General features: G+C 59.1%; 1 protein-coding gene across 5 annotated transcripts; it reads right to left on the bottom strand.

The window, feature by feature from the left end:
* Positions 1-982: 982 nt before the first annotated feature.
* Positions 983-10,243, bottom strand: LOC309817751 (A-kinase anchor protein 17A-like). Of its 5 annotated transcripts, XR_014296246.1 has the most exons (7): positions 10,131-10,243; positions 7,754-8,531; positions 6,980-7,128; positions 3,892-4,132; positions 1,947-2,902; positions 1,429-1,698; positions 983-1,299 (listed from the first exon to the last, which is right to left on the bottom strand). XR_014296246.1 is itself a non-coding variant. In XM_082647027.1 (6 exons), exons 2-6 carry the CDS (start codon positions 8,513-8,515, stop codon positions 1,674-1,676), a joined length of 2,133 nt encoding a protein of 710 aa, XP_082503153.1. In that variant the 5' UTR covers positions 8,516-8,531; positions 10,131-10,243; the 3' UTR covers positions 983-1,673. The 5 variants fall into 5 exon arrangements, 4 of the variants coding, with proteins under 4 accessions (XP_082503153.1, XP_082503155.1, XP_082503154.1 ...); XM_082647027.1 differs by having other exon boundaries at positions 983-1,698; XM_082647029.1 differs by having other exon boundaries at positions 983-1,668.
* Positions 10,244-16,476: the final 6,233 nt, after the last annotated feature.

Genomic DNA, 16,476 nt, shown 5'->3' with positions numbered 1-16,476 from the left:
GCGTAGCTCAGTGGTTTTGGAGGTGGAATACGCATGATCAGTGGAACAGGTTTAGAAGTCAGAGGCCTGACTCTCGTCCACAGCGATACCTCCCCTGACCTCAGAGATGTGTGCTGATCTGACTCTCCCTCACTTCAGAGAAACCTCCTCTGACCTCACGGAGATCTCCCTTGACTTCAGAGACCTCCCCTACATACACACACGATGCCACGTGGCCTGCTCCTCAGTCCTGTACTTGCTCCTTCAAGATTCCCATGTTTCAGGGGGCCTGTCTCATCCAGCAACACATCCTGGGCACCCAGAGTGACACCCAGTCCTCCGACTTTCTCAGAGCTGCTGATGGGGCAAAAAACACTTAATGCCAGGCTGCAGGAATCCTGACACAGCTGCCCGTGTGCACCTCTGAGAGGCATCTCCAATCACTGGGCATCTGAGCACGTCCTGCACGCACACCTCGACTGGTGACAGACCAGACCAATGCCAGCGCAGAGAAGGAAAGTGCAAGTCTATTGTGCCGACCTGAGATCTTGACGATGATGTGACTAGGGTGGAGAAAGCATATAACTGCCCTCCACGTGCTGAGAACATCTGCGTTTGACTTAAAACACAGACAGACGGAGGGATCACTTGCAGCTCGGGGTCCCAGCAGGGGCACTGACACCTACCTGCTACCCCAACTCAAGGTGAGGAGAGAACCACTTGAAGTCTTTTTTTTTTAATGGCACTGTAGCTTTAAAAAGACTGCTTCCGTGAACTTGCTACACTTTTATGTTCCCGGCAAGCAAATTGAAGGAATCTCAGGACCCGTGTTCTCCTCCAGGGAGTTACTTTACAAAAGTGACAGCATGTGAAATGAATCTTTAGAAACCAGCGATTTCAGATACGCCAAATCACGCTCAGGTCAGTGAGGCAGCCCAAAGAACTTAAAAACGCGAACACACATTAAGTATGGGAAACATTAGTTCATTGGAAAAGGATTTTATTTCACCATAAAAAGGCAAACTGGAATAAACACCATCTCTCCTAAGGCGGACGATAACAGCTATTTTTAAGTATTTCTGAGCTTCACTCAGAGAAGCCAACGATTATAAAATTTAACATGTTTGCAGCATTAAATCTGAAACGCTCCAAGTAAAAATAATTTAGCAAAACGGTTTCTTAAAAAAACCACACAGGCTAACCTTGACTAGGAACCAAAACTAATTTTAATCAACCTTTTTTTTTTTACGTTGAATTACTTGAATTTGTAGAAAAGTGAGCTTCTGGGACCCTCCGTACCACTTCCGCACCTGCCCACACCTAAAAAGACGGCACGTCTGAGTTTCCGCGTTGCAGAACGTACAGCTTCCCCGCCGATGACTTAAATGCACCAGAGCCATTTTCCTTTGGCATCCCACCCAAACTTTGTTCCCAGTCCGTTAAACTTACAAAAGAGGGAAGAAACCAAAAAACAAAAAAACACCCGCAGGGCGAGGCTTCCTCTTTTCCATGCCCCATGGGGCTGTGGCCGCCACACCGGACAGTCCATCCCCGTGACGCGACAGGCAGCTCCCGTGAAGTGACTATGAGAGGCGTCTCCGAGCAGGTGCGGGGATTCGGCGCTGCCAGCCTGTGTGCCCAGGGTGGGGTGGTCTGCAATTCTCACGGCTGGCGGCCTACGTGTTCCTCCTGATTCAGAGAGGACTGCTGACGTTAAAGCTATTGGATCAACAGTTTTAAGGGAAACGAAAGCTCGTCACCGGGGACGATGCCTCTAAACTAGACCCACGGCCACGAGCGAGAGGAGGCTGGAGGCGGTGCCTTCCTCACCAGGGAGCTCCCTGGGTGTGCTGGGGGGGGGGTGGCGGGGTGGCGTGGGGGGCAGCGAGCAGCAGCAGGACGTGCGCCCCCCCTCCCCCCGTCCTGGTCCTCCGGGACGGCTGCTGCCTGGGCCCTCCGTGCATTACCTGTTCCAGGTGCTGCGGTGCCGGCTGGGGGAGCCCGAGCGCGACCTCTCGCTGCGTCGGTGGCGGCTGCGCTTCCTGCCCGAGCTGCCCCTGCGGTCCCGGTCCCGGCTCCTCTCCCGCCGGCCATGCCGGTCTCTGCTGTGGGACCTCCGCGACCGCTCGTGCTCGTGCTCGTGCTCGCGCTCGGGGCTGGCGCTGCGCCGGCGGGGGCTCCCGTCCTGGTGCGAGCGCTTCCTGTGCGACCTCCGCTCCTTGGGCAGCCTCACGTCCTCCCGGCTGCCCGCCCGCCGCGGCCGGCTGCGCTCCCGCTTGGGCCCGTCATCGCTGCCCCGGTCCCCGCTGGCCCGGCCGCGGCCCCCGCTGGGCTCACGGTTGCACTTGTCTTGCTCGGAGCGCGCGTCCTTCCTGGGCGCGCTCTGCTCGCAGACAGCGGGCGCGGCCTTGGGCTGCTGGTTGTTGTCGGGGATGCAGGCGAGGACGCCGGGGCACCTCTTCTCGGAAGGGCCGTCGTCGGGGGCGACACGGCGAGGATCCTGCCCCTCCTTGCTCGGGGCCTCGTCCGCGGCACCGCCGTTCATGTTCTGGGCGGGACCCGTGGCCGGCGGCCGGGGCGGGTCCTCGCGCTGGGCGCCGGGCGTGGGCGTGGGCGTGGGCGTGGGCGGGGCGGCGCCCGAGCAGCCGGCCGACACGGTGTGCAGGATGTCCAGCACCGGCTGCAGCAGGTGCGCGTGCGCGGCGCCCAGACCCGCGGGCGCGCGGGCGCCGTCCGCCTTCTTGCTGAGCAGGATGCTGAGCAGACGCTCGCGCAGCTCGCGCTCCCGGCGCTGCAGGCCCAGCGCGCGCTCCTTCTCCTCCTCCACTCGCCGCAGCTCCGCCTCCTGCAGCCGCCGGCGCTCCTCCTGCTGCTGCAGCCGCAGTGTCTCCTCCCGCTGCTCCTGCTGCCGCAGCTTCACGGCCTGCGGGACAGAGGGGGCCGCGCCTGAGCTGGGCTCTGAACCCGCACGGACGCTCCGCGGCGCGCGGCTCTGCAGACGCCGGCCTGGGGGACCCGGCGGGTGGGCGGGCGGCCGGCTGGAGCCCGGCCCGCCGCACCTGCCCGCGCCCGGGCGTCCTGCCCAGCCGGCGGAGGAAAGCCCTGGCAAAGCTCCTCGCCGCAGCCCCGGGGCGGGCCTTCTGCGCCTGCTGTCGGTGCGAAGGTCGCCGGCCACGGGGAACTGAGATTACGGCGCGGAGGCGCGGGGCCGGGCCTGTTCAGGGTCTTCAATATTCACCATGAAACAAGAACACGCTGCCACAGGTCTCAGCGCGCCCGCCACGCTCCTTCCCGCGGACTGATCACAACTGTAACCAGACAACAGGTTAGGGTCGCCCCGCGCCTGACTCCGTGGCCCGCCTGAGCACCAGGCGCGCCCAGCAAGGTCCGTCCACGCCCCCGGCCCGGCTCGCGGCAGTTACCGGCCTGGCCTCCAGGAGAAGCAGGTGCGGAAACCGGGAGGGCCGTCCGCACAGCGCAGCTGAGACCTGTCAGCTCTGCAGCTGCGGACCGAGGGGGCGCGGCCCGGCTCCAGGCGCCTGGCTTCCCGGGGCCACGGCGAGGACCGCGCATCTTCCGGCCTCCGCCCCGACCCCCGGCAGGCCCCGGCCCAGGGCGGCTGACCTGACGGGGCCTGAGCAGCGCGGCCCCAGTGAGCCCCGGGGGTGGGCGGGCGGCCCTTGGCGGGCTCTGCCCACCCCCACTTCCCGCCACCTAACCCCCGCCCCCCTCCCCGTCAGGCCGGCCCTTGCGAGGCCTGGACGTGGGGAGGCCGACCCACAGCTCCGCAGGCTCCCTCAGCACAGGGCGCGGATGTGGAGCGCCGACCCGGGGACGCCAGAAGCGTCGTCCCGCGCAACGAGCCCCACCCGCGGGCCGGGCGCCGTGTCCCGCAGGCGCGGCAGGTGGTACCTTGGCGCGGCTCAGCAGCTCGGCGATGAGCCGGATGGACTGCAGGTTGCGCTGCGCCAGCAGCAGCTTGCGCTCCTCCAGCCGGATCTTCTCCTGCAGCTTCCGCTGCTCCTCCGCCTGCAGCCTCTCCAGCTTCCGCTGGCCGCGCCGCAGCTCGCGCTCCCGCTGCCTCTGCGCGCGCCTGCGCAGCTTCTCCTCCCGCCGCCTCTCGCGCTCCTGCTCCTCCAGCTCCTTCTGCTTCCTGCGCGAGCGAGACACGGGCTCCGTGAGGCCGCGGGCCGCACGCGCGAGGGCGCGCCATCCACAGGGCACCCGGGTGGCGGCCGCGGGGCTCGGCATCGCGGCGCTTCCTCCCCGGAGAAACCTCAGTCGCATCCGGGGACCCCGAGGAGCGCGGCGCTCAGGGGCTGCGACTTTCTGGCGTCATCCGCGGGAGAGTCTCGCTGAGTGCGACCCCAGCCCGGAATCGTGAAGAAAGGGATGGATGGCCAGGGAGGACGCAGCGGCCGCTGAGTTTTGAACAAGAGGCACCCGGATGGCGGAGGGGCGACGACGGACGGACGGGGAAAGGGCTGCGACGCAGAGCGACGAGGCCCCTCCGCTGGCCGCACGCACCCTGAACTTAGAGCCAGCGTGCTGCACCGTCCCCAGCCCCAGCGGCAGCGGAGACACCCGGCCCGGGCTTTCACACCCTGGGAACCCGCGGGCCCTGAGCGGGAGGGAATCGGCAACATACACAGCCGCAGGAAGGTTCCGGAAGCAGCGAGCTAAGGGCAAGACCAAACACGAGAGACTGTACCGCATGGCCTTTCATAGGAAGTAGTGGAAACGACAAAGGCACGGGGACGCAAACCCGACCCGGTCTGCCTTGGGGTGTACCCCGATCAAGGGGTCCCGAGAGGACGCACTGCCTGGGGAAACCCTGCGAGATCACTGCGTACACACTCCCTGGAGACAGCGACTGTTCCATAAACACCCCCGCACCACACCCGCCAGCCTAGACCCTAACAACATCCTTCCTCGTTCGGAAATGAGGATGCCACCGAAAGCAGGATGGCTCCAGACCCCCAGGGAAGGTCTGAAGACCAATGGATGTGTCCACCCGGCACACCCGCATCTCCTGCGAGCTTTTGTTCGCTGAGTTGCCGGTGGGGCCGGCACAGCAGAGAGGCGAGGTCGCTGCGGGAAGGACCAGACACAGAGGAGACCCCTGAGGCCAGAAGGCGGACTGTCTGCAGAAGAGCCGACATCACTCCCAGGGTGCCAGGCCCGGAGGAGGCGGCGGGAGGACCCAAGCTCATCCGGACGCAGAGGAGGGGGCGAGCTGGGCACCGAGGCCGAGCTAACACGGGGAAGCAGGACAGCTCGAGGGTGCCGGCGTCCAGGAGGCCACACACACCTGAAGGCCTCCCGCAGCAGGTGTCCGTCAAGAGCTGCGGGTACTAGCTGCCTCACGGGCCTCAAGTGCCCACAGCTCTCAACTGTGGAGCTCATGGCCCACGGCGTGCCACGACCAGGAACGCGACCGCTACTGGGCAGTTGCACTCTGTTCCTATGAACACCGAAGGACCCAGAGACGCGCGCCCGTGATGCGGCACAGACGCCGAGGCTCCGCCCCACAGCCCTGGCCACCACTGCTCACCCTGGGCGCCTCCCAGGCCCACCGCTCGTGCCAGGCCAGCCCTGCCACGCTCCGTGGCCACAGCCGAGGCGCCGCCCTGGGGCTGCGAGGCCGGGTCCTCACCAGGACGTGTCCTGCTCTGTGTCCTCCAAGGCCACTCTCAGTCCCGTTTCCCCACCCCCTTTTCCTGCCATAAGGTCAAGCAAATTGCCTTTAACGAGACCTCAGAGCTGCTTTAGGAAGGCCGTGGGGAACTTCTACACCCCCCAGCTCGGGGGCTTGTGGTCACGGCCCACCTCGAAGAGGGAGGACAAGGCCCGTTTGGGACAAGGGCGGGTGGGTGGTCCACACGCCACTTGCGCTTCCCGGTTCTGCCTGAGGGGGCCGTGCTGACGCTGCGGCCCGGTTCACTGCACGATCCCAACCGTCCCCGCCAAGGGCCGCCTCCTGAGGGCAGCCACGCAGCGAGCACAGCCTACACTCCCTGGACGCCCGTTCCTCTCTCTGCACCCACGGCCTTACTCCGGGGCTCCTGGCCCCCGACCAACGGCTACACCCTTGTCTGCAGCCCAGGCATCCCCGCCTCCCCGCGGGAGCCACGTGGGGCTGAGCAGAGAACAGCGGCATGGTCTGGACGCACTACCCTGGAACTGGGTTCCGGTGCAGACAAAGGAACTGCTACCCGCCGAGATATCTCCGCATCTGTGTTAGTGCTGTCGGTGAAGAAGGGAAAACAAAACAGGAACCCGACAGCCAGGGCAAGAGGTAAGTCAATTCAGGCAACAGATAAACAGACTGGTGAACAATGAACTGCCCAGATCACGCACACCTAAGACTGAACAACACTCTGCAAAACACACGACACCTTGACTGTAACACACACACACACACACACACACACACACACACACACACACACACACACACACACACACACACACACACACACACACACACACACACACACATATATATGCTGGAAAGAAACACCAAGCGCACAGCAGCCGTGATGGACCAAGAAGAATCTTTCCTTGTTTTCTAAAATCCAGGTAGTATCGTTAGTCAGGTTGCTCTTATAACTCATAAAGCAAAAGATAAAAGGGGGAAAGGTCGTCCCCCGAGTTTGCCATTAGACACGTGAACCTCAGTTACTTTACAGACCTAAACGAGGCGTTTTTGCAAAAACCCGCCAACGTCATCAGTTCTCTACTTCACTTAAAAGCAGCTTCAGCCTGAACGCAAAAACCTGCAAAACAGCCAAGACTCCGTGCCTGTGTCAGCAGGACCCGCGCATGGCACTCAGGGAGGCTCGGAGGGGGAAGGCCCGTCCAGGGCACTGGGCAGGGCCACGCGGGTAGGGGGCTTGGCCCCGCCGCCGCCACCGCCGCCGCCGCCGCCCGCACATGCGCACACGGGTGCGCGCACGGGGCCCAGGCGGGAGCCCCGAGCGGCCCGGGCCGCACGCACCTCTCCTCGGCCCTCTGCCTCTCCTCCGCCTCCTTCTCCCGGCGCTTCTGCTCCTCCCGCTGCTGCTCCAGCTCCTGAAGCTTCTGCCGCTCGAGCTGCCGTTTCCTGATGGAGGCGTCGCTCAAGTGTTTGGTCGAATCGAAAGAAACCTTCAGAGGGAGAACGGGGCAGGTTGGGGCGGGTCCGGCGACCGGAGAGCCTCCCTGAGGGCGACAGCCCCGCCCGCGCGAGGCCGGCTCCCCCAGACTCAGCGCAGGGAAGGGGCTCCCGGGACGCCCTCCCCTGCGTGGCCACGGGTCCCGAGCCTCACGGTCAGCGCTCAGGACCCCACTTCTCCCGAGAGGGGAAGGGGACCACGAACCACAGGGACAGCGCCGGGAGCACGAGCGTACCCGGAGGCCCGACGCCCTGCCCCGGTACCGGCGGGAAACGCGCCCCTCTCTCCTCCTGCCACAGGGCCCTGGGGCCCCGAGGCCGGCTGCCGCGCCTCCCCCGCCCAGGCGGCACGGGGCACAGTGCGCGGCCGTAAAAGAACCGTCGCCTCGTTTCAAGGGACGTTTGGGGGCCCGGCTGGAGCTCCTCCCAGGGCGACCGTCACCCTGGCAGCCACGGGAGGACGTTCGGCTCCCTCGCGCGCCCTGAAGACGCAGGCTCTGTGAGAGAAGCACGGGGCCGCCCGCTCCCCTGCCCGCGGCTGCCGTCCTGCAGGGCGCGGCCTGCCGCGGGGACCTTCTCCACGGGGCCCTGCCCGCGCTGCGGGGGCCCCTCCCTCACCTTGATGTTGCAGGCCACGGCCTTGCCGTCCTCGCCCTTGTACATGAGCTTCATGCCGCGCAGGGCGCTCATGGCCTGGATGAAGCCCGCGTACTCGCGGTACTGCACGTAGGCCTCGAAGTTCAGGTGGCCCCCGAAGCTGAAGGTGTGGAAGTTGCGGCCCGTCATCTCCTCGCGGTAGGGGTCCAGCATGGGGATGTCCACGTTGCGGATCTCCCCGAAGCGCTCAAACACCCGGACCAGCACCTCCTCGCTGGGCTTCTCGGAGCCCGACTCCTTCAGGGCGAACCACTTGCAGGGCAGCCCCTCCAGGTGGATGGTGTCGGGCCGCTCGCCCGGCAGCGTCTCGTTCATGTCCTTGGCGTCCCGGAAGAAGGAGTCCCAGTCGTGGCGGGTGGGGAAGTCGATCTTGAACTCGGCGGCGCGCACCTTGAGGATGTCGGAGAAGCCGCTGAGCTTGATGGTCTTGCCATCCAGGCAGGCCAGGAAGGCCCTGACCAGGCTCTTGTTCTCCACCTCGCCCTCGAAGCGGATGAAGTCCATGGTGCTCTTGGAGATGCGCAGCGCGGAGAACTGGTGGTCGCGCACCATGCCCTTCAGGCGCTCCATCACCTCCCAGTTGGAGATGGACTTGCCCGGCTGCTTCAGCTGCGGGAGCGCCACGCTGATGGTCATTTTCGTGATGGGCTTCAGGTACAGGCCGTAGGGAGGGCACAGCTCCACCGCCTCGGACGTGTCGTGCACGATGGTAGCCGCAGCCATAGCCGGGACCTCGGGCCTGAAAAACAACCGTGCGCGACGGGTCAGGGCCGGGCACCGGGCCGAGGTGTCCCAGGCTGGCCGGTGCCGCGGGCCCGGAGCAGGGAGGCAAGTCTGCTCGCTCTCTGTACGTCAGGCACACGGGCCTCCACAGAGGGAAAGGCCCTCGGCCCGAGACGTTGGTGCTTTTAATGAGATTACACTAAAGCAGGGGAGAAAACGGGCCGACAAAACGTTTAGGCACAGCTGGCAGCCCGACTCCTCCAGCAGCGCTGACCTGCCCCCAGTACCCAGAGGCAGCTCTCCTGGGGCCAGGGCAGTGGGAGCCCAGCTCGGCGGGGTCGGTCGCTGCCCTCAGCGAACACGGGGCAGGCCGACTCCACCCGCCACCTCCACCAGAGGGTGCACACACCTCACGGGGGAGGGAAGGGACGGCTCAGGACAGGCATCTGGCAGGGTCTGTGGAGGAGGTGGCCCTGTGTTTCCACGGAAGAAACAGGAAAGAAGTTTCAGGCTGAAAAAAACAGCCAAGGGCCATCGACTTCAACTTCCCCACTGTGGGCAGAGGCACCCTCTCTGTTCCCAGATAAAGCATAAAAAGTGACCTTTTGGAAACCGGGGGAGGGGAGGGAGCCCCTCCTACCCTCCTCCCCCAGCTCTTCCCACCTGCTGGGAGACGTGCCTGCTTCCAGAAAGCCTGACCCATGGACACCAAGCCCTACAGGTGGCGGCCTCAGCCGGTCTGCCCGCCCACCCGCTAGCTCTCGGAGCTCCCGCCCCAGATCCAGGAGGAACCCCAGGGGTGCGGGCGTCCCAGCTGGAGGAAAGCCACGTGGCAGGGTCAGGGGCACTGCAGAGCAGCTCTGGCCTGGTTTGAGACCTGTGACTCCCCGCTCCACAGGACCCCAAAGGCCGCAGGGAGGGCCCGAACCAGAGCGCCGGACACCCTACCCCCTCCCCCGCCTGCCTGCCGGGAGCCCTGGTACTCCCAGCTTCCCTGTTGCTTGGCTTCTCCTGCATCCTGGGCGCGACCCCCAGCCCCTTCGCTGCCCGGATACCCCCAGCTAACCCTACGCGGTGCCCAGTACCTCCAGCCCCTCTAACTGTCCCCCCCGCCCCTCAGTTCCCGCCTTCCCTGTCCCGGGCCGCTGCCTGTAACCCCCGCCAACCCCATTAACCTCGGAACCCCCAGCTCCCGGCCCCGCCTCCTTCCCTCTCTGTCACCGGCCCTGCCCTCACCCCCCGCACCGCCCCCCCCGGTACCAGTGGCCTCCTGGGAACCCCCGTCTCCCCGGACGCCTTTGGCTCTTCTCCCAGCCCCCAGTGTCCTCGGCCCCAAGATCCCCGCAGACCTCGGCCCCTGCTACCTCGTCACCCCAGGTCCCCCTCCCCCGGCTCCTCACATACCTAGGCCCTCGATTCCCAGACTCCAGGTCCCCAGGCCTACGACCCCCGCCCCCAGGCCGCCCGCAGACTCCCGACCTCTGGGTCCTCCGCCCCTGGGTCCCTGTTCCCGAGAGCCCCGCAGACCCCGGCCCTCTGATACCACGGCCACTGGGTCCCCGCTCCCAGACCCCCGCCCGGCTCGCGGGCGGAGGCGGCTGCGGGCGGCGCTCACCGGAGCGGGGTTCCGCCTGCGTCCCAGGCCGCCGCCGCCCTGGCCCCAGCTCTCCGCGGGCCCCCGACGACCCTGGCAGGCGCGGCCTCCCCGCCCCGCGTCGCGACCGTCCACCGGAGGCAACCCCAACGCGACCCGCCGCCACCGCCGCCGCCACCGCCGCCGCCGCCCGCCCCTGTGACGCATATCCGCTTCCGGCGCCGGGGCCCGCGGAAACGGCCGCGCGGCGGCTCCCTGTTTCTCCTCCAGGCCCTGGTCCCGCCCTCAGAGGCGGGACTTCCGGAGACGACGGGGTGGTGCAGGCCGGGGCCTCCCCTCCCCCCCCGGGCTTTGCACTGCTCATGCGCGAGCCCACCCCGCCCCCAGGCCGCTACCTGTGTTCAGGTCCAGGCGGAGGCCACACCTGGGGCAGGAGTGTGAGGCCACCTGCCTTAGGACCGGGACCAGGTGTTTGGGCCTAAATTTCTATTATAATTATGCATCGCACATAATATGTAATATAATTTCGTTATAAACTATTACCTAATTACATATTGATTATTTTATTTACTATAGGAATTGATTCGTTGCATAACGTTATTATATTATAAGGTAATTACATCTACATATGTAATACAATGTTAGTGTAAACATATAGTATTTTTACATTTTGAATGTTTTACATTTTAACATTTATTTTTCTATAATATTTATTTTTAATATCTGAAAATGACACAAATTACATATCGATTATTTTTACTTGACATATACTTTATGTATTTTATCATTTTAAGGTGAAGCCTAATAATATCTAAAATTTAAATGTAAATAAGTAATAATATGCTTTAGGCGTTATATGCAACGTATTTCATATGTAATGAACTTTTGCATAACTACATGTTACATATATTTTATGCATAATAATATACATATAATTTTATGATATAAATTAACAAATGACAATTTATTAAGCTCCCACTTTGTGCCAGGCGCTGCACAAGGCATGTGATTCTGATGCCCCAAATATGTCACAAGTCCCCACATTGAAAATCCAGGGTTGGGGGCTTCCCTGATGGTGCAGTGGTTAAGAATCCGCCTGCCAATGCAAGGGGAACGGGTTCGAGTCCTGGCCTGGGAAGATCCCACATGCGGCAGAGCAACTAAGCCCTGCGCCACAGCTACTGAGCCTGCGCTCTAGAGCCCATGAGCCGCAATCACTGAGCCCGCGTGCTACAACTACTGAAGTCCGTGCGCCTAGAGCCAGTGCACAGCAACGAAGACCCAACACAGCCAAAAATAAAAATAATAAGTTTATTAAAAAATAAACAACCCAGGGTCGGAGAACAAGAGCACAGACCCTCTGTTTTTCAACACGGAAAGTGCCAAAGCATTTGCTTCAGAAGGGGCGAGAGTGGGTAACTCCACCCTATGTCAGGTGGAGTTTTGAAAAGAGGCTCCTGGGTTTTTGCTGGGTGTCTGCTATGGGTGAGATATGTAGTCGAATTAAATGCTACCCATATAGTCAAATATAATCATGACATCCACCTGACAAGGAGGAAACGGAGGCTCCAGGGTCCCCCAGGTAGGGGGGTCCCTCTTTGAACACAGGCAGGGTTCTCAGTGGGGTATGTATCTTTTCTGCTTTCTTTTGTCTTCTTCTGGAGAACGTAAAGGTGTTTGGTGTTCCCTTGAAAGCCGTTCTCCCAAAGGCTGCTTGCATGTGGATGGCTTGCTTATTTCCCTGGAGAACTGTTAAATTTGGAAACTGCTTTTCCGCTGTGTTCTACCAAGCAATTTGCAAAGTGAATTAAGAAATGAGGTATTCACTTCTTCGGGAGCGGCAAGACTAAGAGATGATTGTAATAATTTGGGAAATGTTCAAGGAAAATCCTTTTACAGTTTTGAGCAAAATGTTCCTCCAGGGGATGTACCCCAGAAACAGAAAAACAAAGTTCCCAATTACCTGTAGCCTGAATCCTTTGTCCTGGCATGGTATATGCGTGGGTATATAAATCCCTCTCGTTGAGCGTGACGGGGACCTGGGAATAGGATGAGATATCGCTCCCAGGATTATATGGCAATGGTGAAGGAATTCTGTGGTTGTAATTTAAGTCTATAATCCACTGATTCGAGCTAATGGAAGGAGAGATTATTCTGGATGGGCCTGACCTAATCAGGTGTTGGAGTCAGGGCTAAGACGTCGGAGAGCTTTGAAACAGCAGAGAAACTGCCTGGTTGCCTCGAGGGAGCAAACTGCCTGGTGGAAAAATACCACTTGGCAGGGATTGGCAGGTGGCTTCTGGGAGATGACGGTCTTAATGCCCCAACACAAGAAACTGAAATTCTTCCAACAAGCACTGAGCTTTGAAGAGAGCCCAAGCCCCCAGTGAGACCCCTAGCCCCGGCTGACACCTTGATTTCAGCCCGGTGAACCCTTGAGCAGAGGACGCCATTAGCCCGGGGCCTGGACGCCTGACTTAGGGAGACTGGGAGATGGTAAACATCTGTTGTTTATAGCCTCTACGTTTGGAGCCCTTTGTTACCCAGCCATACATGACTACTACATCTGGAATCAACATATGGATCCTCAGCCCTCCTTAATCACAGAAAAACATGCCTCTTTACCCCACGCAGAAAATGACCTCCTCTCGTGCTTAAATAAGCAGTGATTTTCTTATCATCACTCGATTCAGTTTTTAGGACTGCTGTAACACATTACCCCAGACAGCACAGAAATGTACCCCCTTCAGACCAGAAGCCTGAAATCAAGGTGTGGGCTGGGTGGGTTCCTTCTGAGGGCTCCAAGGAAAGATCTGTCCCAGGTCTGTCTCCTGGCTTTGGGTGGTTTGCTGGCGATCTCCAGTGTCCCTTGGCCTGTGGCAGCTTCCCTGCCATCTCTGCCTCTATCCTCAAAGGATCGTCCTCCCTCTGTGTGTGTGTCTCCGTCTTTTTCTCATAAGGGCCCCGTACACATTAGATTAGACCCACCCTCCTCCGCTGTGCCCTCATCTTCATGTAACTAATTACAGCTGATGCAGAGGTACTCAGGTTCATGCTGGATGTAGGCATTCAATGAGGTACTGCGAGAATTGAGAACAGTAAGCTGGACACCTGTTTCTGAACCCAGAGCTACTCCAATTCTGGCTTCCATCTAGATTCGGATACTTCCCTCTAGGTTAGACACCTTCCCCGCTCTGTATCAGCATTCCTTTCACTTTGAGCCATATCGAGGGACCCTGTTAATCCATTCCTTCGAGAAAAGTGCCTGGTGTTAGTATGGGCATCTATAAATGTATGTATATATGTATGCATACATCTATCTATCTGTTCATCCATCCATCCACCCACCCATCCATCCATTCATCTATCCATCTACCCATCCATCCATTGACCCATCCAGCCACTCATCCAACAACCCATCCATCCATCCATCCATCCATCCGTCCACCTATCCATCTGTGTGTCCATTCACCCTCCACCCATCCACCCATACGTCTGTCCATCACCCATCCATCCATGTACCCACCCACCCATCCATCCATTCATCTATGCATCTATCCATCCATCCATTGACCTATCTGTCCTTTCATCCAACAACCCATCCATCCATCCATCCAACCAACCATTTGTCTGGCTATCCATCCATTCATCCACCTGTGTGTCCATTCATCTGTCCATTCATCCTCTACACTCCATCTGTCTGTCTCTTCATCCATCCATCCATCCATCCATCCATTCATCAGTCTATCCACTCATCCACTGGTCTACCCACCCACCCACTCATCAGCCTATCTGTCCACTCACCCATCCATTCACCCATCCTTCCATCCACCCACTCACCCAACTGTCCATCTGCCCATCGATCCACCTACCCATCCAGCCATCCCTCTCTCCATCCACCTCACAGATCCATGCCTCTCAAGACTTTATTCAAAACAACCCCTTTCCACCAGGTGGCGCACCCACCTCCTTAATGAACACTGGCAAGAGCTCCACCATATTAATCCTCTGGTCTGGATGTGAAGCCAAGGTCTGAAGGGTCATCCATCCTCAGCAAAGTAGTCATTTCCCATGAACATTCCCCTATTTATGGAGTCCACCTTCTGCCACTCAGTCTCCTGTTAGATCATTTCTTATTTATTCCAGAACTTTCTACGCAATGTATCATGCCGTAAGCAGCACAATAGAAAGAAAAAGGCACCCCACCATTGAAGACTCTGCAGAAATGCACTCTCGCCTCTGCTGGTGCTGGCGGTACAAATTAGCCTGATGTTCAAAAGTAAATTCCACAAAATCTCTCAAGTACCATGTTTAAAGTGCTCACATTCTCTGAGTCTCCAGCCTCAGTGTGGGTAATTCAGACTATAGAATTATTCCCCACAGATATACAAAAGCATATGTGTAAGTTCTGCATACGTGCGCGTGTGGCCACACACACACATATAGTATGCGTATATAAGGTACATATGTGTGTATATACATATATATGTGTGTGTGTGTATATATATATATATATATGTAGTCCCTGTAGGTATAAAAGGCATATGTGCAATTAATACTTCTGGCTGCATTAGAAGACCTGACATTGGAAACAGCCCTAACGCACACACACAGGACGCTGGGTAAGCCGTGACAGCAACCTCTATGCTGAGTCAGGCACAGATATACTCACCCACTCACTCTCTGAGTGTTACATGAAGACCTCATGCTGCAGATATGTTACACGCCCCTGCTGTTGTGATGATACGGTGGTACTCAACGGTGACGTCAGACTGTGGGATCAGTAGTTTGGGGTGGGTGACTGCATCACTGTCGAAGATGGAGAAAGGGGATTAGGTTGGGATAAAGGACTCAGGGATTGATCAAGGGTGTCTGGTTGGGTTACAAGGGTCAGGGGTGGTGGGATAAGAATGACTCTGAGGTCCCAGGCTCTGGCCACCGGGTGAGGTCAATGACATGCACTGAGGGGAAACCAACAGAAGAAGGTGCAGTTTGGAAGAGGAAGGAGGCAGGTGGGTCCAGGAGGGTTGACTTAGCTTGGAGGTGCCTGCAGCCTTAAGGGAGCTGTCCTGTAAACTCAGGAGCCCCGGGTGAGTCTAGAGCAGGAAAAACCATGATGTTGGAGGTGCATCCCTGGTACAGGAGAAGATACTGGGCACAATTCAACCATCCACCCCCCAATTCATCCATCCATCCATCCATCCATCCATCATCCATCCATCCGTCATCCATCCATCAGCCATCCATCATCCATCCAGCCACCCATCCATCCATCCATCCATCCATCCATCCGTCATCCGTCCATCACCCATCCATCACCCACCCGTCATCCAGCCAGCCAGCCAGCCACCCATCCATGCGTGCACGCATCAATGTGTGACAATATGCACAGAATATTGTCCACTAGGGAAACTCACCTGAGCCTCAGCATCCAGTATTATTGGTACTCAACCACGTGGCTGTCCTTTAGTCTCCAGCCCCCTCCAGACGTTCAGGATACTAATGTTTGTAGTCTCCATCTTCTCCTGGAGTTTGGAACTGATATGGCATGTCCCAAAGTCCCCATCATAAATCGCATCGTTAAAGGGTCCAGCAGCCAACGTCCCCAAGCAGACAAAGACACGCCTATGAAGCAGGACACTGCAGGGGCCTGGAGGTCACCTCTCGGGAGTAGAGGGCAAAGACAGGCCTGTCTCTGGGTCAGGTTAAGTCTTCACTACGCACAAGCAAAGCACAGGAGTGCTACAATTTATGGCAGTGCTTTGAAGGAAGATGAGAAAGGGTGACATAAAGCCTGGGGAGGGCGAGGGTGGGGTCCCCTCATGAGAACAGGGCGAGAGCTTTAAGGGCAGTACAGCAGGGCTTGTGGAAGGTAGTTGAAGGGAACGTGGCCTCCTGGTGCAAAGAGGCACCCTCTGCACAAGCCCAGGCAGGAGTGGCCAAATGTCCTTATGGGACTTTCCCTGGGGGAGATCAGAGAGCCCTCCGGTGGGGTCCCCAGGACAACGAGATCCTGGCGGGTCCAGGAGAGGCTGAACCATACACCAGCCGTCAGCACCCAAGTGGAGGCTGCGGTTATATCTTGCTGCGTTAAGATCGATTTCATCTCCCACTTCCCCTCGCCTGTGTGGTCCATCATACGATCGCAGAGGGACACACAGTGTTTCCTGGAGCAGAAGGTTGGTTTAGCAAGGGCCCTCCCTCCTCACTCTGTGCAAAGATGGACTATATTTTCAGGGTGGTTGTTCCCAGTCTGTAGGCATGAGTAAAGTGTCTTCATGGTTTGGTGCCTTCCCCATTATTTCTCAAGAACGTTCCTTAAATCTCTACATTATTTCCTCCCCAGATCTGCATAATTAGAGCTGGA

The sequence above is a fragment of the Grampus griseus genome (assembly GCF_964374135.1).
Source record: "Grampus griseus genome assembly, chromosome: Y".
Lineage (NCBI taxonomy): Eukaryota > Metazoa > Chordata > Mammalia > Artiodactyla > Delphinidae > Grampus > Grampus griseus.
Note: the sequence above shows the minus strand (reverse complement) of the source record. Positions and strands in the feature narration are given on the sequence as shown.

Bases quoted from the DNA above. Each gene is read 5' to 3' on its own strand.
- LOC309817751 (XM_082647027.1), bottom strand. From the start codon at position 8,515: ATGGCTGCGGCTACCATCGTGCACGACACGTCCGAGGCGGTGGAGCTG. The intron at 7,129-7,753 runs GTGAGGGAGGGG...CTCCCTCTGAAG, and splicing joins CCGTGGCCTGCAACATCAAG to GTTTCTTTCGATTCGACCAA. The intron at 2,903-3,891 runs GTACCACCTGCC...TCTGTCCCGCAG, and splicing joins AGCTGCTGAGCCGCGCCAAG to GCCGTGAAGCTGCGGCAGCA.